This window comes from Semicossyphus pulcher, unplaced genomic scaffold (genome assembly GCF_022749685.1).
Source record: "Semicossyphus pulcher isolate SPU_LCO1_2020_fin unplaced genomic scaffold, fSemPul1.0.p SCAF_6, whole genome shotgun sequence".
Taxonomy (NCBI): domain Eukaryota; kingdom Metazoa; phylum Chordata; class Actinopteri; order Labriformes; family Labridae; genus Semicossyphus; species Semicossyphus pulcher.
In genome coordinates, this window is record NW_027211737.1 from 4,622,634 (window position 1) to 4,646,583 (window position 23,950).

At 40.2% G+C, this 23,950-nt stretch overlaps 1 protein-coding gene across 1 annotated transcript; it reads right to left on the minus strand.

Annotated features, from left to right (window-relative positions):
- Nucleotides 1–857: 857 nt before the first annotated feature.
- On the minus strand, nt 858–23,001 carry stxbp1b (syntaxin binding protein 1b). Its single transcript, XM_069682881.1, has 19 exons — nt 22,965–23,001; nt 14,646–14,695; nt 14,474–14,555; nt 12,789–12,865; nt 12,418–12,496; nt 10,706–10,809; nt 8,033–8,181; nt 7,201–7,285; nt 6,590–6,720; nt 6,171–6,278; nt 5,925–5,985; nt 5,248–5,313; nt 4,778–4,858; nt 4,244–4,382; nt 3,880–3,989; nt 2,853–2,954; nt 1,911–1,996; nt 1,645–1,799; nt 858–967 (listed from the first exon to the last, which is right to left on the minus strand). Exons 1-19 carry the CDS (start codon nt 22,999–23,001, stop codon nt 858–860), a joined length of 1,812 nt encoding a protein of 603 aa, XP_069538982.1.
- Between the last annotated feature and the right edge of the window lie 949 nt (nt 23,002–23,950).

A 23,950-nucleotide genomic window follows, 5' to 3' on the forward strand; every position in this document is an offset into this window, starting at 1 on the left:
AACTTGAGACTATTTCTATTTTTTATTTTATTTGGCCACTTGATAAAACACTTTTGAGGGGCCCAAGGGCTCAGGAGGGCTGCCTAAAATAACGCAGAAGAGATGCAAAGAGATGGACTATATCAAAACAAACAACAAATAGCTACATGACATGAACACACTAGTGACTGTAAAGACTACAAAGGGTCGTAAAACGACTACAAAGAGAAACAAAACCCTTCAAAGAGATGCAAAACAAAAAAAAACACAGAAGTGAAACAAGCAAAAAGAAACAGTGGCAGTACTTCTAAATGACCTCAACATATCTAAATATTTAAGTCAATAGCGCGCCAACAACTCGTAGTTTACTTCCCATCCGACTAACGCTAAAAGCTGTTCCAACACTTCTGAAATCAGGAGACCGGCTGTCACAGCGTCCTCCAGAATGACACAAAGGAGGGGGATGATGATATTTCTGCTTATATCCACTATTGAGGAAATACAGGTACAGGTGCACATTTTGTCATCACTTACATCATTAAGAGCTACACGTTCATATTTTCTCAACATTATATATTTACAGTGTTTGCATCATGACAGTAGAGCCAGTGATGTATCAGCTACACATGGATGGTTGTAGTAAATATAAGCTTTAAGTTCACCATTCAGGCAGTCTGTCACAAACGCATTCAACATATAGACATGACACGCAAGGACCATGGTCAGTTTCAGTAAGGCAGCATTTAAAAGTCAGTTAAACTCACCGACTCTGCAGGGATCATTTGTTCAAAGGTAAAACTCTTAGGTGTGTTGTCATGGGGGAACAAAGGTATTCAAAAAAATCACTTCATGACTTGTGTATTTACCTACAGATGTCTTTACTCTGCAGGCGGCTCCTCTGTGCCCTCTGCCTGGGCGTTGGGGTCCAGGAAGTCTGGGTGCTGGAGTTCCTTCAGGTATTTAGGGGGTGTGAGAATGTGGGTGGAGCCTGCAGGGGACAAAAGCATGAACGCTCAGCAAGGACTAAATCATGTATGAAAGCTTGTGACGGATACATTTTGGACTTTTCTTTGTCAGTTTGAATAATGAACGGGGAGCTACAGATGATTTTGCAGGTTGTTCTCCTTCAGCAATTCCATGAGATTCACAAGAACATATTCGCTCTCGCAGATAACCTGATTAAAGCCGTTCCAGTGAAGTGGAGCTCTGCTGAATCAGCTGCACAGGGAACGTATACATCACATTCCTAACAGCAAGATCCAAACACTCAGGAGGGGTTTTCCAGCTTTCATCCATGTATGTCAGTAGAGGCATGCTGGATCAAACATCATCATGAACCCTCTAAATGTTGCAAATACCCGATCACAGCTTAATAACGAGATTAAAAATGTTAAATTGGCCTACGAATAAAAATTAGATGTTATCATCTCATTAGCTGACACTTAAGAATTTATAATGCCTTTTAACTATTTTCTATTAAAGAAATAAGACTGTTTTTAGCAGTATAATTACTATTGTAAAGCTGCATCACAGGAGAGTTCAGTCCCTTGAATGATTGACATGTTGATAGGAATAACATTTAGAGTCAAACACTGTAGGTGCTTCTTTACTGAAGATAATTACAAACTGTTACTACATATTTCACTCTGTGTCCAGTAAACTCACCGATCAGAGCCTCCCACTTGCCGTTGGCCTGGGTGACCTCGTACACGCAACGCATCTCGCTGTACGTCATCCCTCCGATGATGAAGACGATGATCCTGGGCCCCGTCTTCATCTCTGTGGGGCCCCGGTTCTTGTGCCAGTTACCATAGCGTGCACTGCAAAATGTGAAGTAAGGAAAGAAATGCAAAATATAGAAAGTTTCTCATTAGGAACATTTTTTATTAAGACTATTTCTTGAAGTTTTGTGTATATTAAAGACTACACACCTGGATGGAGCGCTAGCTTTGGAAGAAACTTGTCTCTGAGAAATGTACGGGTACTGCTTAGGGTCAAGTTTGTCTTCAATGGCGTCCTGAGGGAACACATTTAAGTTACTACATCTGGCAGACGAAACAGAAACACGAACAAAAATATTCTCACCCAAAATAATATCTAAAGACACAATCAGACAGCATTAACATTCTTAGAGAAACAGGGTGACAAAGTCTTGAACAGGATGCTGTCTGTTACAAGACGTGGACATTCAGCAGGACAGAGCCGAAAGAATACCAGCAGCACCTACATGAACCTGTAGCTGACATTACAGCCACACAGAAGCTCTCTCCCGATTGTTTTTTTTTTTAATTCTGTAGTATTATTGGTTCCTGAATAGGCCTGTGTGTTTTGAGAGCTTATTTCCATCTAACAGATTAGCAAGAATACTCAGCATCAGAACCAGAACAATGTGTCATGATTTCTGATGTGAACGCATCTTCAATAGGATAAATCTGAATACATTTTCATGACCACTAAATGATCTGCACAACAGCAGATGGGAAACAGAGTACATACACTAAAATGTGACCTCCACATATCGTTAATAAAATGTGACAGTTCCACTTTTTAAAGAAATACAATTTATAACAGGAGTGCATTTCAAGGACCATAGTTTTTCACAACAGCGCCACCTAGTGCTTGGATGACTGCAAAACAACAATTGAGGCAGTATTCAACCAACAATACTACTTTCTGTATAATGACTTCTGTGAAATGTTGTTGGGCTCAAGAAAAGCTGAAAGCCGAGTATGACATTTTTAACTCGTCAATACCAAATGTTGCATATGTGTAATAGATAGAAATGCATTTTCAGGGAAGGGTTACAAAGTACTAATCCCCCATATTGTGTGAAGTATTACTGTGTCCTTCATGTTAGCATGTGAGTGAAGTACCTCGATGAGATCCTTGATGAGAGGAGTCCACCTGGAGAGCTGGTAGGTCTGCTCACTGATTCGCTCCTTGCGGTCGGGCTTCTTGGCTTTCTTGATGGTGACCTAAAAAGAGACGACACTGATCAATTATGACACGAGGTAGGTAGAAGGACCCAGAAGCAGATTCAGACAAAGGAGTTGGTAAGTTGAAATTCTTTTACTGAAGATTTCAAAAACTTAAGTACAAAACAGGAGCACTCTCGAAGCAAAACCAAAGCACAAAACCTAAAAACTGAGAGGCTGAGAAACACCGTGCTCATTTGCTAAATGCTCTCAGGCAGAAATAACAAAAACAGACTACTGTCTAGACAAAGAGCTTGCTGATGCCAGCTCTCAACTTAAATAAACTCTTGATGAAACTCCTCCACAGGTGTGCTCTCAGCAGTCCAATGATCTGATTGCACACAGGTGTGCTGGTACCATGGATGGCAAGAGAAAACAGTACTCAAGGGGGTGGGATCGTGACAAATGATGTGTTTTTACACATCAGCAGATCAACTCAGTCAGACAACCAAAGAGGGAGTCATTTCAAGACTAAGTGCCAAATATAAGGCTTTTATTTAGGCTGATTTTCTTTGTCCCAAAAGCAAATATTGAGCCACTGGGTTGAGGTACAAGTGTTTAATCATTAAACATATTTTATTAGAGATTTAGGCCCTGAATGAGGTTCAGTTTGACTCAATCCCACGCACACTGTCTTTCTGCTCCAAATACTCACTTGTGCACCAGATTTGGATTGAAAAATAGTCCCCAACCACTGCATTACTTCCTTCTGCTTATTTGCTAAAGATACACTAACTATTTTAACGACTGAGACTTTTTCAAAAACTATATATTTGTGACAACATGATGGTTTTGAATCTTTTTTAAAATGGGATCAACAGAGTTGATCCAGCTTTATCTTTAGGAACAACTCATTTTGAGTGATCAAGATTAGATTAAAGATGGTATATAATAAAAGGTCCCGGGTCAGGACAGGTCCGCTCACCTCGGAGACAATGGGTACACCCATGTGGGCCATGTTGGAAATGATGTCACTGTCCTCTGGTGGGATGTTGGCATGCTGAAGGAGCTTACACAGGTTTTCCTCAGTCACACCTGACACACACATGAAGACACACAAACACGTGCAGCATACATTTACACACATGCATGACAGCATGCACTTTCACAACTTTGGTATAATGCATGCAGACACAAGACAAACTGAAAATTCACTGAAGGCACTCAAAAGACAACAGAAGATAATGTCAATGCATGCATATTTAAGATAATGTGAGGGCTTTTCATTATAATGCAGATGGTCCAAATGCTATGAGGTGATATGAAAAGCAGCAGGGCAGATATCTGACCGTTCTTCATGAAGATGTAGAGCAGGATGATGCGGATCTTGTCGGACACGCTGACATTGGCGTCCAGCAGAATGGGAACAATGAGCCTCATGGGATCTTTGATCTTCTCTCCCTCTGCGTCGATGCCCATTGCCAGATCCTTAGAGCAATCAAGCATAGAAGAGTTTAGCAAGAGTTCTTCCAGAGTACACATTTACCAAAACAGGAATTTATCCAAGACGTTAGAGAACCTGTATGAGTCTGCAAATACCTAAAGGGTCTGAAGGTTTTCCTTTGACCTTTCGTTTTAAAACTGTCAGACATTTGTGTGATATTGGGTCGGTTTCAGCAAATTCACTTTTGAGACATTTGGAGAGATTTAGTGACCTTTGACCTTTAACCAGCAAAATCGAATAATGCCACCGCCTTGCTAGCCCCAGCTAGAGGGCATAAGAACACGTCTGCAACTCTAAAATTACTGTAAAAACTAATTGCCAACATTACACAGTGTGGAGACAGATCTAACTCCATAACAGAGGTATGTGTGTGATTCACCTGTTCTACACGACACAGTTTGTCCACTGTGCCCTGGTAGCGGTTCATACAGTCCTCAGCCAGGTGGAGGTGGGTCGAATACTGAGGTCAGACAGGAGAGATACTGTCAGTCGGATTAACACACAGAACACAATGAGCTGCAGTGTTTAAATACTCTGTTTTTCAGGGTTTTTATTTAAACTTTGGGAAATATTCAAAACAAAGTTGACACCTTTGAAGTGCAATATATAAAACACCTGTTCAACATCACATGGCACGGTGTGAATGTCTTCTAATCACGGTTACAATTGTATTTTTAATGTGTCTATACACACATGCACATTGAGGCCACACTATCTTTAACTTGACCTTTCTAACTCAGAGAGGGATGTACTAACTCTGCAATGAGCTTTGGATGTTAAAACCAAACATAAAAACAGACCCATGCCATCCTGTAACTGTACAGAGAACAGTGACTCTTCAGCTCGTACCTTGCTGAGCTCCTTCTGGTACTGAGGCATCTTCTTCAGCATCTGAGACAGCTCCTTCATGGTGGTCTGAAAAACACAGATGCAGATACACTCTTTACTGTTATTACCAACATTATAACCAGTTAGGTATTAACAATGGGTAAATCTGGTTAATATTAAGCCTCTTTCACACATGAAAATGAGAGCGCCTGGACATTTTTACACTAGACTAAAGAGGACCATTTGACCTGCATAGGGAGAACTTCTGCTTTGATACTTTTATCGTAATTATTTCATTATTTGAATGCAGGACAAACTGAAGATCTGACTCCTTTTCTAAGGCTAATCCAAAATGTTTTATCTTATATGTGTTTTGCTTAAGAACAGGTGAAGCACTCAAAGCTTTTTATATTCGTACATCCTTTAGAAGTCCATGTTGTGTCCTCTTCCCATGCGTCCCCAACTAAATATATAAATTCAAATGACTCTTTTTGAAACTTTGGATCCACGCCACCTCCTTATCATCTTCACCTGTCTCATGAAACATAAGTGTTCTTTCAATCTGAGTTACTTCTACTATCAAATTCTTGTGTGTGAAACCTCGGCTCTGTGTGAGTGTATGAAGGACATTTGGGAGCAGAATCACAGTAACACACCCTGAAACCAGAGCAGACACAGTGATACATTTTGTCCTCTACCTTTTCTCCTGTGTTCATCTTTTTGCTGGCAGAGAATTCTTTGAGAGAACGAGTCACAGCCCTGAGCACGAGAAGGACAGGGAGACAGAAAAAGACAGAGAAGGTCAGGAGAAATCACTGGGATGGTTCTCTGTATGCAACAGCCTGGTGTCAGAGCTGCAGGTCTGTGGTGGCAGAAGTTGCTGCTGTGGTTATTTAACTATCCCAGGTGTGTGTTTGTGTGAGTGGAAAGTGCAAGCCGCTCACGTTGACACCTCTGCGATATGTTTGTGTCTCAGAGTCAGCCACAGGTCGTCATCCTCGTCCAGAACCACCTCCTTCAGTCTTGTCTCTCCCATCCCACTGGTCTCAAAGCTACGGAGAGAGAGTTTCAAACACTTTGTAAGTGTTCGTCTGACGGCGGGAAAACATTGTTTTTTTCCAATGCAGAACTTTTTTCTTTATGTTGTGAAGTATGATTTATTTGTTTCTTCCCTGCAGAGAGATATGGCTTGATTTGGCAATGTTCCTGAGAAAAAGATGTTGTTATTGCCTTGTGAACTAAACTGAGACATTGGGGTTGTATTTCACCCATGCAACATTTTCAACTACGTGACTAAAAAAACCTAGAAGAAAAAAGACAAACATTGAAATAAGAGGTAAACCTCTTTCAATAGATCATTTACCTGTAGACGTCGTTCTCGACGCCCAGCAGGTCGTAGGCCATGGCCTGCAGCGTGAGCTCGTGCAGGACGGGTGTAACACAATCAAAGCCTCGATCCAGGATGAGCAGCTGAGTGCGAGACTTGTCGGGACCCTGAAGGCATCAGAAGGGACAGAAAATGAACCACATTTTAATCTCTTTACTGAGAACGCTTTATTTAAAATTGCAGACTTCAGGTATCAGCACTACTTTTCATCCTTTAACAAAACATTGCAGCTGATTACTGAGGAACAAAATCTGCACAATGTGAGTTATTAAAACTTATTTTAAAAACTTAAACTTGATGACAATTAATTATTGAAAAGGTCTCAAAATGTAATAATTAACAACATGTGAGGTGTATTTACTGTTTTACCACCGGTCATTTAGAGTTGAGATATGAGAGAGTTTAAAATACCTTCATTAGAAAAAATTAAAATAACCTGCACTTTATATCACATTGTGCCAGGAAAGTGTTCATTATTTAGTGTCAATAGAATTAATGTATTCCCATTACTGTGTCATTATAGAACATCTAAAACAAATCAAATGATCTGAAAGGCGCTGACATCTCGTTTAACCCTGCTCCCCTACCTCTCCCATGGAGGGGTCGTCCGCCTTGTATCCATCCAGCTTCTCCTGAAGCATCTGGGCCAGAACTGCACAGTCTTTGTACTCCCTGAACCAACACACAAGATCATTGAAGATCATACAGGAACAGCTTTTTAACCAGAACATGCTGATAATACAAGAAATGATCATATGTACATAAGAATGTGTGTTTGATTTGAACAAGGTGAGCAAGCTGCACTGAGGCCCAATCAATCCATCCCTAAGCCCCATTATCTGGCACTACCCCACTGTTTTCTACACTGCCCCCTAGGGTAGCTTGTCCTGTTTCTTCTGGGGGTCAAAGGGTAGATGTCATTTGGCACTCTAAGTGGACCTTTTTAAATTGAGGCACCAAACAGAGTGGACTATAAAGAACTCATAGAATGACTTGCAAATTAATCGGCGTAACACAAAAGAACCAAGTCCCGCATCTTTGCAAATATTCATGCAAAATCTTTAACTTGCTGGATCATCTTGGTTTCATGTTGATGCATGATGTGTGTGTAATTGGATTGTTATAACAAGTTTTTCAGGAAATTGTCTGAAAATGTCTGTAGAACACTCACCGATTTGTGATGCAGTTATTTTTGTGTCCTGTTAATAAAATATGAACTAACAAGTGGTGTTCCATTTCCTTTGTAAAGATTTCAACCCATACACCTTTGAGCACCTTTTAGCTAAGCTCTGAAAGGCCACAATCAAGTTGAGGGCACTCAAGCTAGGTGTCGGGAAAGGAGAGGGAAAACTCGTTCATGCATAATTTGAAGACATTGTTAAAATGACTGTTGAAAGTGGTTGTGGTTGCTGGTCTCACACTCTGTATCGGACTCCAGGATACTCTTTGAGAGTGGCACAGAGGGTGGCGATCTGCTCTGCACAACGCTCCAGCATGTTGTTCTTCACGTCAGCCTTGAACGGGCTGTAGAAGTCCTGAAAGGCATCCACTTTATCCAGGGAGAAGACCTGCACACAGGGGACACGACGGAGACGACATAAGGTGCTATGACAACTTCAGTTATATCTGCAGGACTAGGGTTAGGGTTGTTTACATGAATCCATTAAAGTACTTTATTATATTCAGCTTTTAAAAGGGGTTTTGGCTTTCTATGGTTATCTAAATGGAGTTTTAACATTTAATTATCAGGGCTTGAAAATTGTTAAAGGTACAAAACTAAATGAAATATATTGGCAACATATAGAAGTATTGGCTCTGGCACTGAAAGCTGACTCCAATCAAACCCTTTCCCACACACACTCGTGAAGAGCACATGTAAACATGCACCCATCTGTTCCTGACTGCATCACATGATAACATCCCTGTGCTTTCACTTGTCACACATCTTATCTGCGCTCCCATTGGCTGCAGAGAATAAGCGTTGGTTCCATCAGCCAATCAGGTAACAGGATGGGGGGGCTGACAGGATGTGCCCCGCCCTCTCAGGATTAAAACAACAGGACAGCAGAGGATTGAAGGCTAAAGCTGATCACAAAACACTGTCAGCTCTCTTCAGCACTCTTCCTCCCTCTGTGGAGGTGAGGAGGAGGGATGGAAATTCTCTTTTAGATTCTGTTCCCAACCTTTGTGTTTGAAATGTGCCTCTTTTCTTAACTCTGCAACAAAAAAAACTATAATCCTGCAAAATTCTGCTAAAATATACTTTTAATGACATGTTTTAAGTTGAATGGAGGGAAAGACGTTCCAACTTCTCCGATTGCAGCTATAAATCCTCCTGTTATGGGAACAGTGTCATTTGTATTGATGAACTTGATGAACAAAATATCATCATTATCTCTTGAGTTCAAACACGTGTTACTTGCAACTCGTCAAATACAGCAGCTTGGTCAGCTGCCCAACGCTTAAAAAATGTGACAGTCTCGGTCCCGGTCAGTTTTGCACCTGCAGGGCTCCAGAAATAATAAATATGCAACATACGATTACACGTCCAAATTTAAATGATAACTTAACAATAATAAATAGGTCTGGTTAGACTTTCAAAATAAAGCTTGCTGACACATGTTCACAGCTCAGTTTTAGAGGTGCAACAATAATTGACACTGGGTAACATTGTGAAATGGTTGCACTAATTGTCTTATTGAATTATTATTATTATTATTATTATTTGAATGCTTGGATTGAATAGTTTGACTTTGATCTTGGATTATATGTCAATAAACTCTGTTCTGAGTCATGTTCAAACGCTGTTGAACACGACTCTGTATAATCGTTCAGTTCCTTAAAGACCTCCACCAGTGAAAATCCAGTGTTTAACCTTGTAAACATCTCCATGTGGTGTTCTTCATGTGCTACAAGACATATCAGGGACAACATCAGCAGTCATCTCCATGGCTGGGCCTGTCTGCTTTTAAACTGCAGTGTACCAAGGACAGGCTGAACAACACGTGTTCAGATTGGCAGGTTTGAGACGTCACAAACCTAAGGAGCCAATCCCGTTAATGGACAGGGTGACGCCATGCATATCATTATGTGCAACCATGGCAACCACTTCAGCAATGTGTGAGCCAGCTGTAACCGTCATCGTAGCAAACTCACTACTGACTACTAACGTTAACGTTACTACTACTAATCACTACATTTCAAGCTAGCTAAGTTTCAAACCACTAAACGATAGCAGAGATGGTTTTGTTTTCGCGACGGAGGGGGCGGTTGGAAATATCTGCATAGTCCCCGCCCACTATTCAGATAGGGGAATTTTTAATGAGGGAGAAGGAGGAGATGCCTTGGAAGGATTTTTAAAAGGTACACATCATATCAAAAAGGTACATATCAGACACAATTTATTTTTTCATGCAGAGCATTTTATACGTGCTAACACATAATTTGCATCCAAAGCACAAAAACTGCTAGTTCTGAAGCACTTCATAAATGGCAGTAGTAGAAATAGAGATACTTCAGTAAAATAGAAAATAAAAATGTCTCTGCTTCAATCCAAAGTGAAGATACCTGAAAGCTCTACTTAAGTGCAGTAATGAAGTATATATATGTAACCGCTGCAGACAGCAGGTTGAGAGAAAACAAATCCAATTTTTTTTCATTGCACAGGATAACTTTTGAGCCCACAAATCCAAGAAGCATAGTAGGTCAAGGTTGAAGCACTAGTGTGAACTGTAATGGATTTTTACATCTGACAGTGTAGGTAATTATTTCACTCAACCCCCGTCAACCCCTAGTGGTTATATACCAGGTAGGTGTGTCTTTTAAGGTGAGTTTTTACTAATTTTGTTGACATCATGAAAATCTTTTACCATGTTTTTTTCAAAAACAAATTTCCTAAGTGTCGAAAAAAGATAAACCTTACACAACACCTTCTTATAAAAACAAACTTCAAACAACAAGAGAAGAGCAGGTTTTCTGTGCAGCTTTTACACACAGCTGGCTAAAATCCCTTCAAATCGTCACCCATCATACCTGTGCGGGTTGATTATGGGCAGCTGCTGTGGTCTAATCCCAGTCTAGACAGAGTCTCACCTGAGATTCATAGGGCAGAAAGGCGATGTGGATCTCAGTCAAGGCCTTCATGGCTTTGGAGGCGCGGGATTTGGTCAACAGTCCGAACAACATGTCTGGGATGGCTGCGGAGATTCACAGAGGAACATGTGGTGACTGAATGAGATACTGAGTTAGTAGCATTTTGTTAATCAATTAGAAAATATTTAAATTCACCTGATAAGATCAAATAAGTTGGTTCTCTTAAAGGGGAACAAGTGGTAAACTTAAAGGTCAGTTTTATATTTACAGGTAGTATAACACATCCTGTGAAATTCTGCTGCTCTGACATAAAAGTAACCCTGATGATATCAGCATTTATTTCAGCTTTTACTGGGAGAAAGATTATTAACAAGAGCCCAGTGGAGCATGGAGAAGTATCCAGGTGACTGAGACCCGACATCTTTTAAACCGGACCCCTGTCATGTTGGGTTTAACAGGAAGTGTTGCTTAAGTTAGCGGTGAGATATGAAAAAGATCCATGAGTCCAGAATGTGTAACAGAAGTCTAAGTCAACACTTTACGGTGGATGTGATCTAAAACTCTCTCTTGTGTGCAGATGCATTTAATTGGAGGAGCTGTGTGACATGTGCAAAACTGATGACTACATTGTACATTCATCTTTTAATGGCAACCTCACAGCACAGACACATTCAGAGATATCTCTTTGGTACGCTGTTTGATCAGCTTGCTGAAGATGGATATCTAACGTCCTTTAAGAAGAACAGATGCTGTTATTACGTTGCTCTTACTTTAGCAACAGTTTACAACAACACACTTTTATAACAATGTATGTATGTCCCATGCATGTATGTTAAGATGGACGGCATTTGCAGAAAGAACACAGCCAGAAGCTAATTGCTAATTGTTTACCCAGAACAATTTTTCTTTTGTCTGGTTATTAAAAGGTTTAAACTTTCCCTCTGCAAAGATTGGAAATGTAATCTGTTTGGGGCTGTTTACCAGAAATAGGTGATCATGAGTCTAGTCTGAACAGCAGGCTTTATGTAAACTTAGATACTAATGACCAGGTAAATTATCATGATCTTTATGTCACAAGACATTTTTTGCGAATGGGGTCCTGCAACAAAGCTTTCTGCATCTGCGCCTCCTCTCCATCCGCAGGGTCTCATTGAAATAAACAAAGAAATGTGTTTTTTCTTCAGGACTTTTATCAGACTGAAAACAGCCTGATACCTGAGTGGATATCAGCAGCGTCACTATCAGCTCTGATGAAGTGATACATTGTTATCATGGAAGGACAGCACGTTTGTCTTTTGGGGTGGACAGAGAGTTTGAATCATGACGTGTAAGAAATATGACACATACCTCTGCTCTTTTGGACCATGGTTGCTGGTTAGACAGTGGAGCTTAATGCTGCTTCAAGTGTTTGTGTTTATCCATCAGGTTAAAAAAGTCTGTTTCTGCGTTTATTGAGCTCAAGTCTGACTGTCATGTCTGAAAGGGGCCCTTTCAGATCAGCTCTCTTTATGATTAGGTAGTATTAAGCAGTATACCGTCAACAGTCAAGTTGCTTTTTCCCACAGCTACGACATGTTATTGAAGTGGGTACATTTTCTAACTCTGGAGCCACTGAGGAACATTTTGTTTAGCTTAGAGTGAGCACAAGTATCTCATTAAGGAGTCTGACATGTCCCGCTCATACTTTGTTGGTGCGTAATGGATGTACTCACTGTCGGTGAAGAAGACGTGAGCCGCTCGGTACCTCGGATTTTGAGGGTCTCTGAAGTCGTCGATCAGAGCCTCGACAGACTGAGACAGAAGAGATCAAAGTTTAAGCTCATGAATTGTGAATGTGGATGGGAAGGATTGACAATACATTTAAAACTATAATTTCATAACATTTAAATGGACAAAAAATGCTTCATGAACTAATTGGAATTTAACTTTAACATCTTGAAATGACAATAAAGTGGAATTTCTCAGCTGTTGGTCAATTTTGCAATACACTGTAGGATGAAGAAAGACAATGATGCATCAATGGAGACTGTATGTAATATACTTTAGAGCTATAACCAGCCTGTCGAGGAGCTGTTCTCGTTACCTCGTCTGAGGGTGTGATCAGGTAGATGGCCTCCATGCTGGGCAGAGGCTCACGCCGCTTGGTTATGTCTTCAACAACTGGAGAGCACAAACAGATGATAATAATCAATCCTCATCATAATCATCCATAAGATTTAATAGACCAGAGCTATTTTTACCACCTATAGTATAGTAGAACATGAATGCCCTCAGCTGAATCATTGTTTAAAGTGTCTGCAGAAGCCCTGCACAAGGAAACCCATCTTTTTTTACTCAAAGGACTATAAAAACATCGAATGTCTCAGCAAGTTTTCAAAAATCATTTCTTTGAGTCATTTCAAAAAGAAGGCAACCAAACCATTTTGAATATGTCTGTATATCAGAGCCAGTAACAATCATTAGTTAAGGAGTTACTGGCAGGGCTTTGGTCTCATTGATAGCTTACTGGACCTACAGTAATAATAATGCAGTTCCTCTTTTGTCCACTTGAGACTGTCTCTAGCGCTGAGTCCAACTTTACAGCAGAAATAAACACATTTACAGCCCGGTACAAAGAACAGTTTTGGTTTCTATAGCTCATTTCTCTCTTCATGACGACTGTACGGGGCTGGAAAACACTGTTATTAGATATCCGACAGCTAATAAAGTAACCTGAAGCATAGACTATAACTGATCATTTTGCGTCTTCTAGCTCCACCCTTTCATCAGAATATGGTCACTTCTGTCTACAAAATAAAACTAAAAAAAGATAGTGATGGCTTCAATGCCAAAATCAAGGCTGAATGGCCACAAACCAATGTTTGACACCTTGGTGGTGATGTCATATTGGGAACCTTGAGTGCTCTTCAGTTTTACCATTTGATCTTTTTGGAGAGATACAACAGGGCCGGTATTTGTGGCCTAGTATAAGATTATAAACCGGGTATAAGTCAGTGAATATTGTGTAAGAAAAAACAAGAGCTTCTGCTGTCTTTGAGTTTGCTGTTATGGTCAGTTAAAGTTGTAATCGTGAAGATTTCATTTTCGTTCTCTTTGGCAGCACCTTATGGTGATAAACGGTAATTGTGGGAGCACACTTCCCAGAAATCCAGACAGTGCTGCATGTGTGACGTCCACGGTTGGCTGCAGTTGTAACTCTTGATTTTCCTCTCTAATGGTCGCTTTCCTTTTTAGACTGTTTGCTTCATCTGAGCGTTGAATTTGTTTCTTTTTCTTTGGATTTTCACTTATTGTGGAAGTTGTATCTGTAGTCATCCATCTTTTCTTTGTTTGTTCAGCCATAGTAGATTACTGTTTACTCGCAACACTTGCAGGGACCGCTTAGCTCCGCCTACCCTCTCTGGCAGACCAAACAATGCTGGCTGATGGAAAACGCGTCACTAACTGGGCGCCGCTTGTGATTTTTTCTGCAAAAGTCGCCAGACACCCAGTCTTTAATAATACTATATACTGCAAATGCAAAGGCTTTCATCAGTGGGCCATAGGCTCAATCACCATTGTGTTTCCTCATTTGGCGATAGATAGAGACTTAACATTTATTTAAAAGAAAATCTCAGAGATGATCACTTTAATCTCAAAGTCCTTCATTTTTGGCCAATGTTCCAAAGACAGCAACAGTAAGGCTCCCATAAAGAGCTATCTGTATAGCCAACTGACTTCAAAGCTCCAGCTGAAGTGACCTGAGCTGACCTGTGTGGTTGTACTTACTGGTGATTCCCTCTGACATGATGTCTGTCATCTTACAGCAGGAGGAAACCATCCTCATGCTCAGCTTGTCAACCACCAGCACCTGAAACACAGTCACACACTCAGTCAGGGCCTTTATTTTCATTACTTCAGGGTCAAGATCACAAAGAAAGAAGCCAGACAGGCCTGTTACCTTCCATTTTCCTTTTTCTCTTGCCTTCTTGATGACATCATTCATGACCTCTGTAACAAAGGAAAAGTGTTATTAGAGTTCAGTCTGTTAAGAACTCAACATGAAACCTTGACTCGCAAAATAATTCTCAACAGCTTAGTGTAAGATCCGTCATCATCATCATCATCATTTAGTTTTTTGCTATTAAGACATATTGATATCTTGAAATGGCAAGATGAAGCAAATCATCTATGAACCTGCACTTTATATAAATTCTACAGATTTTGTTCCCCAGAGTTACGACAGGTCTAAGAAAAAAATAGAAATAAGCAGCTGTTATTGCCTGGAAATTATGTAAAGGACCCGGAACTCTCAGAACTTTTTGAATTTAAGTCAATGTTAACAAATCAAGGAAACAAAACAGTTTGTAATTCTGATCGCTGCAAAAAGATTTGATTAAAGTTATACCTGTTTGGATATCTCTTTTGCCTTATGTATATTAACTGCATACTGTGTTAACTCATTTGTAACCTAATTACGTCAGGTCACTTTTGAAAAAGACATTTTACTCTGAATGAGCCTTTTACCTGTTTAAATTTAAAATAAACCCAAGATACTTGTGCCCTAATGATAAGAATAGGCGTAGGCGCTCAGTGAAGAAACCCCTCCCCTTGTGCCCTTATCCCAATACTTATAATTAACATACCACATGACCCTTAGTGGTCACCGCAAACCAAGCAGCTTTGTCAGCTTCAACAGACCCAGACTCCAAGCTCCAGGTTCTGACAGATACTACCTACCCTACCGCATGGCTTTTAACGGCCCCCTCAACTCAAATTTGTAATTCGATGGGTAGTGAGAGCCAGCACATCAACAGGGTTATCAAGTGGGCACCTCCCTTCACCTTTGTCCATTAGAAGCCATAGAGTCATAACTGTATTTATATAGTCTGATCCTTTTTTTAACCAGTTCTAATCCTGTTTTCTTGCTGTACATTGTAAAGTGTTGAAATGTACTTATCATAAATCTTGTGACCAAAGAGTCCTCCAGTGAGTGGACAGAAGATCTGAGCAGCAGGAAGCTGTTTGGTTCAGGGATACAGTCGGTAAGTTTATCTAATGTCATTTTAAAATGACTTGCATTAGGAAAGAAACAAAAGTCCCATCAGCAGTTATACTAAAACTGTGATCATTAAAGCTGTCTTCAAGGCTCGACCACTGTATGAGCATTACGCCGTAGTGTAACCAACTGTTAGCGTCGGTGTGTTAGTTTTTTCACGATAGAGTTGTTCTTAGTCCCGCCTACTTTGCTGTGATTGGCTAGGAACATGTCAACATTTACTTTATATTTTAACCCACACCACGGTCTTTTCCTAATCTTGTAGTTGAACATAAACATAACCAGGTATGTGGTTACAGCTGTGAAACTGTTTGGCTGGGTTTAGGCACCAACACAACTTGGTTTAGTCTAGGAGAAAATGTGGTTTTGGTTCAGATCATTTCTAACATACATACATCAAAAACAATGAGTCAAGTGAACTTATACATATGACAGCGGTCACTTGTACTCCTGTGTGAAAGAGCTTCCTGGCAGAAAGCACCGGAGTCATTGCCTGAGTTCAGACCTTAAACTCGCCAACTCCATCCCATTGATGGAAACAGAGTGTAACAAGTTCACAATTTGGTCTGGTATAAATTTAATGAAGGCAAACGTTGAGGCTACGTGTACTTGTCAATCACAGCACAGTCGGTCGGATTGAGGGGGTAAATAAGGCGGCAAAGACCATGAAAGCAACTATTAGAGGCACCTGGATCTTAAAGGACAGCAGAGGCTAAGAGGCTGAAAACATGAAAGAGAGGGAACAAACAGTGCAAACTATGGAGGATAAAGGACCCTCCAGTTGTTAAAAGATTATGTTTCTCACATCCGCCGAAAATATTTTTTCAGTTATACACCTGCAGCCCCAAGTAGCAGGAATAAGTGCTTTTTCTCCAAATGATGCAGTTTTTTTGATTCACAGTATGTACGTAATGTTAATAGGTCTTATTTCAGTGTTAATAGGACTTATTGTAGTGTTAATATGTCTTATTTTAGTGTTAATATGTCTTATTTTAGTATTAATAGGACCTATTGCAGTGTTAATAGGTCTTATGTTAGTGTTAATAGTACCCATTGTAGTGTTAATAGGTCTTATGTTAGTGTTAATAGGACCTATTGTAGTGTTAATAGGTCTTATGTTAGTGTTAATAGTACCCATTGTAGTGTTAATAGGTCTTATGTTAGTGTTAATAGGACCTATTGTAGTGTTAATAGGTCTTATGTTAGTGTTAATAGTACCCATTGTAGTGTTAATAGGTCTTATGTTAGTGTTAATAGTACCCATTGTAGTGTTAATAGGTCTTATGTTAGTGTTAATAGTACCCATTGTAGTGTTAATAGGTCTTATGTTAGTGTTAATAGGACCCATTGTAGTGTTAATAGGTCTTGTGTTAGTGTTAATAGGACCTATTGCAGTGTTAATAGGTCTTATGTTAGTGTTAATAGTACCCATTGTAGTGTTAATAGGTCTTATGTTAGTGTTAATAGTACCCATTGTAGTGTTAATAGGTCTTATGTTAGTGTTAATAGGACCCATTGTAGTGTTAATAGGTCTTGTGTTAGTGTTAATAGGACCTATTGTAGTGTTAATATGTCTTATTTTAGTGTTAATAGGACCTATTGTAGTGTTAATAGGACTTATTGAAGTGTTAATATGTCTTATTGTAGTGTTAATAGGTCTTATTTTAGTGTTCATAGGACTTATTGAAGTGTTAATATGTCTTATTGTAGTGTTAATAGGTCTTATTTTAGTGTTTTTAGTGAGTTTGAAGTTTCCTGATGAAATAACACACTAGTTTTATAGTGATCGTGTTACGAATGGACGCCAAGTGCAGTCTCTCTGGTTGTCGAGAATAAATGACACCTGATTGGCTGCTGTGTAATGTCACACTGGATAGGTCAGAAGAGAGGTATTATAACGTCAAATTTGATCACATCTGTCGAGTCTGAACTTTACACTAAACTGTGTAAAGAGCCGTCCCCTCCCTGCTCATCATCTACATGTAGAACTGAACTCTGTCAGCGTGAAAGCTCGGTGCTGCAGCAGAGAGATCAAACTGCAGCACTGAGCTGGGATATCATCACCACCAGTTGTTAAGACGCGGCATATAAAGAGGTCGCAACCCATTCTTTGTGAGTTAGCCCTTCAGTGTATCAGTTAAGAATAGCTTATTAGTTTGTGGAAACAACAGCATTTCGAACATCACCAAGCAACTGAACACTGAGCCCTACAAAAACACCATATACACTGATCAAACTTGGACACTATCTCATGTCACCGTGATTGAGTAAATCCTTCACAGCGAGCAGCAGGGACGCAGAGGGACAAAAGGGAAACACATGATCCCTCAGGAGGAAACATGACGGTCAGAGCAGCAGAGTAAAACTGTTTCTACTGTGATTGAAACTGATGTTTGAGAGACACAATCCAGCGGTTCACAACTTCCTGTCACTCGTTCTGATGAGCAGCGTCCCAGTTTCACTCTCCCACTCTCTGGGGGTTTAAAGTGTCTGTCCAGCGTGCAGAGTAAACATGAACGGACTCACTGCAGGAGGGGGGTGGGGGGATGGTGGATGAGGGGGGGCGGGTCCACTGCAATCAGCGCCTCTAATCTGCTCCCAATCCTCTTACCCGTCCACCGCTCCCCAACGCTATTTCTGTGCTGTTTCTGTGTCAGCGGACGTGATGTCACGGGGAAGCAGCATCATTCACACACACACACACACACACACACACACAGCACTCATCCTACAAAATAAGTCAGCATGTCCTGTTTCGACAGAACGAGGGAGACATTTCACTTGAAGAGTGTTTCCTAAGATGCCACAATCACATTGTACTTGTATCATGAGATATAAAGAGTGGTTTATAACAAAAATCATGAAAACTATAGATGGTTTATCACAACAAATTCCCATAGAGTTGTACGAGGAGTTGTACGAGGAGTACGAGGAGAGTTAATGACAGTAACTGGTGTTCGCAGAGTCAATGGTTCTGTTCATCCAATTACTGAACAGGATTAAGAGGAGGTGTGTGTGAGAGAATGGGACGCCAGCTAACAAGCAGAGGGGACAAACAACAACACAATGCTGCTCAGACATTGGCAGTGATGGAAATCACATACTACTGTAGTACGGAGCTGTTCAAATGTATTTTGCAGTATGCAACGCCAGGCGCCAGCTCCTGGTTTTGGAAAACAGAAGTAAACAACAGCCCGCCAATAGCAAAAAGCTGCTTCTTTAGCTATAGCGCCCCCTTCTGCTCGAATGCTGCTGCCGTCTGCCATTTCGACTGCCGTTTTGACGTTTTAGCGCTTTGCATTGTGGGATACAGTACATACTGGATGCTTTTCAAAAGCATCATATATTTTTTCAATTTAGCTTTTGACCATACCATTTATTCTATACCGCTGACCCTCACAGGGCTGAGAGACAGACAACAGACAACACTCACATTCACACCTACAGGCAATTTGGAGCCACCAATGAACCTAACGAGCATGTCTTTGGACTGTGGGAGTAGGCTGGAGTACACAGAGGGAACCCACACATGCATGGGGAGAACATGCTCCACACAGAAAGGCCCGCTACGTCTGAACCAGGATTCAAACCATGAACCTTCTCTCTGTGAGGGGACAGCACTGCTACTGCTACTATTATGACATGGCCAAATTGTTTATACTAGAATAAGTGCAGCTATGAGGGTTAATTTCAGGACTTACAAAACAGGTACTAAAACGTCAACAAATGTAAAGAAACTATGTCCTGAAGGATCAATACGATCCTGAATACTGTGGTTATGTTCAGAATCAGACCTCTGTGTGAGGCCATACTGCTGCCATATCTCTCTGTCTGAGCACTATCCTTTAGTCTTATGTAATAGTTCCACCATCTTCTGTCCTCGTGTGACTCTGGTCCCACACATGATCAGGTTCACAATCATTAAGAACAATCCAGCTCTCTGACTCCTGCTCTGAGCCCCTGATCATGTCAGTGACAGACTGCTTTACAGACTGAAACCTGACCATAGGCTTGATGTGATCTTTAAACTTTTCCTGATGATGTTCTTTTTTATATTCTTGGTGTTTTACTGAGCTCCAAACACAACCATTTCTGCCTTTGTGTTTGCTCACGTTGATCACAGCCAGTGTTGATACTGTACATAAGAGCAACACTCAGCGTCCAGATAAAGACGCTAAAAACTGAGGACAGAAACTGAAGAGAAGTTCAGAATTTTAGGATCCTCAGCTCAGGTACATCACGGCTCCACACTGCTGATGATTTTAAGATGTAATCATCCATATTTTATAAATTAGCAGTGTCTCAATTAATAATGGCTGTATGTAACATGTCTTTTTGGTAGCAGGCTGTTCTCACGCACTGGTCGTACCCAATTTATGCATGATCATGAACCAGGTTGGACCCATTGATAGCATCATTAGATGCTCAGTATGTGGTCCGTAGCGAAAGACTTTTACAGTCTTGCAGTGGTGGTTGAGGTGGATGAAATGAGCAGACTGGGGTGTGAGTCCGGTGTAAAACATACGTCTATGTTGACTTGTTATTATGATGGTTTGGGTTAAAATATTACACTTAATCATGTAGTTTTTGTGCCTAAACCAAACAAACCATTTCAGGTTAACCACCATCTAAACAGTCCTTAAACAGGTGCCCAGAGGATCTTTGATTGACATTAACTTCTGCTTCTGTATGTTTTGGGATTGGATTATCAGGGATGAGAATACATTCAATATTCATACGATACGACACGAAAAACGTGCATGACTTCTGGTAGGTTATCATGGGAGCCGTTGTATGAGGATCATTTTGTTGTCGTGATGATGACAAGAGAAATAAATTAAAACTGTGAAGTTTGCTCTTCTCTTTTGAGCTTTTTAGCCTGTTTGACGTTTCCTTTGTTTTTAAGGCCCACAGGTTCGAGCTCGAATAAACCACAAGTTCAGCAGCTGTTTTAGTGAAATAGCTGTCATGAGACCCAACCAGCTCAGCCCCAAACAGCAGACAAACACAGTCAGAGACTATAGCTGGTGAACATCCTGGAGCATTTCGCAGCTTACAGCTAACAGAACCACATATATGTTTCCCAGGAGCAGTCTGCTGTCTGAAAGCAGTTTTTATACTAAGATGGGTTTTTTTCGGCTTTTGCCTTTATTTGATAGGACAGCTGAAGAGAGACAGTAAATGTGGGGAGTGGAGAGTGGGGGATGACATGCTCCATGATGATGATCGGCAGGCCTGGAGTTGAACCTACGACCAATGTGTCGAGGACTGTAGCCTCTGTATATGGGGCACCTGCTCTACCAGCTGAGCTTACTGAGCTCAAGTTTGAAACCCAGTGGATGAAAGCAATCAGACTGAACCAAAAACAACAGTGATCACTATAAAACCAAATCACTGAGCTTGAGGAGACTAAATTGCTCCTTAAAGCTGAGGGGAAGTTCAGTGTTTGTGATATTTGTGGGTTGTCAATAAAAGAAACTCTTTTCACATACCCTTTACTAATTTCGTCCATTGTGAAAATGAACATAAATACATGTTATTTTATGAAGCTTTTAATTCAAGCTCCTGTAGCACCTGTGTGACTGGCCAACCCCAAAGACATCCATTAAAACCTTCACTGGCCAGTTGTCTCCGATAACAATATAAAGTAAATTAAAACATTTAGTTTCTAATCAACAGGAATGCATGCTAGAGGAATGTAGGTTGAATGTGTACAAATCGGAACCCCAAATGCCACTTTACTGCTGGAACTGTATGACAAGATGTGGCAGTAGAATTGATCATCTGTGGACCTGCCTCCCTTTTGTTGCTAAAGAAAAAACAGATCCGATGAAAATGCTCTAAAACGTCTCTGTTCCCTTAAATCACTGATGTCATGTCTCAGGTAATTTTATTCCCCACGTCCTCCTTGCTGGAGATCTACAGATGTCTCTGCTGTCTGTTAACTCTGTGGCATGGCTATAAGTATTTATCCTAACATTTGTTCTATTGATTCAAATATAAAATATATGATTTTCAAGCATCCAAGTTTAAAAAATAATCCACTTGACCTAACAGAGGAGGGCGGAGGAAGATCACTACTACAAAATAAAAGCATAAACAGCAGTCAGTGGCGCTTTCACAACACTTTGTTCTTCTTAGATTAAACACACATCAGCTTACCTTCATTACCACTTAACTAAGTCTGAGTCTTGTTTCAAAAGGCACAATTTAATGTGACACCCAGGCTAAAGTGGAAACCTGTAACATTAAATTATTAAATGATTCCCAATTTAAACGAACTTGTTTCTTCTAGCGAAACGATCAGATTGTTCAGACTTTGCCAGAACTTGTAAAAATCGTTAATTTGATCTTTTCTTTTCATCTTCATTTAATTTTCTTCTCTTTTCCAGTAAATGCATTGTCACATGTATTCTCGTGAGAACAGGAGAGTACAGGACCAGGCTTAAAAATACAAAATGAGAGGAGGAGGATTTAATTTTTATTTTGCATTTTGAAATAAAGTTGAAATGTCGAGAATAAAGTAAGATTTACTCTATAAAACGATATACTGTAATACTCTCCGTTCATGAGAGCGTCACGGTTGTCGTGTGACCGAACACCACACAGCTGGCCATTGATGTATTTTTATATTATAATAATGTCTACATGATATATAACGATGGACTACTGAGTAACGATGCTGATAGACAGTGAAACACACACTTGTTTGGTTGTTAGCTCCTCTTCCTCTGAGGATGATGTCAAAGCGCTTAATCCGCACAGACAGGAGATTAGTGAGCAGGATTTACACCGAACCGAACCAAACCAGGATCTCACAAAAACAAAAAAAAAGGCTCAATAATCGATAAAAACTTCCTCCAGAGTCTAACAAAACACCACCTAACAATTCATTGTTCGTAAAATTGATTTAATTCACAATAAAATCTGGTGAAATAACCGTTTGGAGGACAGCGTGGCTCGGATGTGTGCGCGCGTCTCTTACGCGCCGAGTTCCCAAAATAAAAGTGTCACCAGGAGCTTCAATTTCACCACCAATCATTTAAAATGAACTTAAAGCAAGATATCTTCACTGGAGGCTGAGAGGGGTGTTCCATCATACCAATACAATGTTTTAAGCCTCATGGCTTTGGAACCAAAAATAAAATAATGAAACCAGCTGTTAACGTGTCAGCATGTCAGTAAAACAAAAATAGTATATTGAAATAATAAAGTTCTTACTTTCTCCAACAATGGCTTTTAGTCCCATTGGTGCCATGATGAGCCCTCTGCTGCGCGTCCACCTCCAACCACAAAATTCACCGAGACTATAACACTGTAAAGACAATCAAAATAAACAACACACTTCCGCTGCGATTGAATACAAAGTAAAAGCCTTCAGGTGACAACGGTATAAGCCCACAGTGCGATTGTTAAAAGAAGAACAATTAAATAAATTCGCACAGTTGTTTAGTAAAAAGCCTACTGGGTGTTTTAAAAGGGAATTTAAATGTGGAAGTATGAACATTTTGTTACATGTGGAAGTTCATTCTTGACTTTGGGATCAGTACTATGTGTGACACATCAGCATGTGTGTGTGCTTTGAGCTGTACATTTAGAGTTCTGACACTTTGATACCATTGAATGGGACTCGACTTGTTCGATTGAACGCAGTCCAAAGGGGAAGATTTAAACAGCATAAAGTTTAAAGTCTTTTATTTAGAAGACAATCTGTCAAAACCGGAAACACAAAGCTTGCTCTTTAGTTATGACTTACCTCTCAGAAGGCTGTCAAACACTATAACATTGAAATGAAACTTAAAATAAAAAATGTATTTATAAGTTTAATATTTTGTGGTTAGATACACAGGATTTTTCATACTTCACGGTGAAGCTGTTGGAAGATGTCCTAAAATATCCTCAACATCTGCTGCAGAGTAAAAGTAAGAAAGCATGAAAGAGAAATGCAGACCAGAGTGGGATATTAAAGATATTATATTATTATTCCTGGTGTCCACACAGACATGGCAACAGGAGAATATAATGTCAGAGCGCAGTACAGGTGAGTCTAGAGAAAGGTGAATGTTGAGTATGTCCGCGAGAGGGCAGCAGAGGAGAAGTTAACAACTCATCTGCTCTTCAAGTCTGACGAGCAGAACAGAAAGGAGGTCTCACTCTGTGGGAGGAAAAAATCATCACAAACGTCCTGCTGTGGATTTTTCTTTAAC

Bases quoted from the DNA above. Each gene is read 5' to 3' on its own strand.
- stxbp1b (XM_069682881.1), bottom strand. From the start codon at position 23,001: ATGGCACCAATGGGACTAAAAGCCATTGTTGGAGAAA. The intron at 10,810-12,417 runs GTGAGTACATCC...GAATCTCCGCAG, and splicing joins TCACGTCTTCTTCACCGACA to CCATCCCAGACATGTTGTTC. The intron at 4,859-5,247 runs GTACGAGCTGAA...GTCTGACCTCAG, and splicing joins ACCAGAAGGAGCTCAGCAAG to TATTCGACCCACCTCCACCT.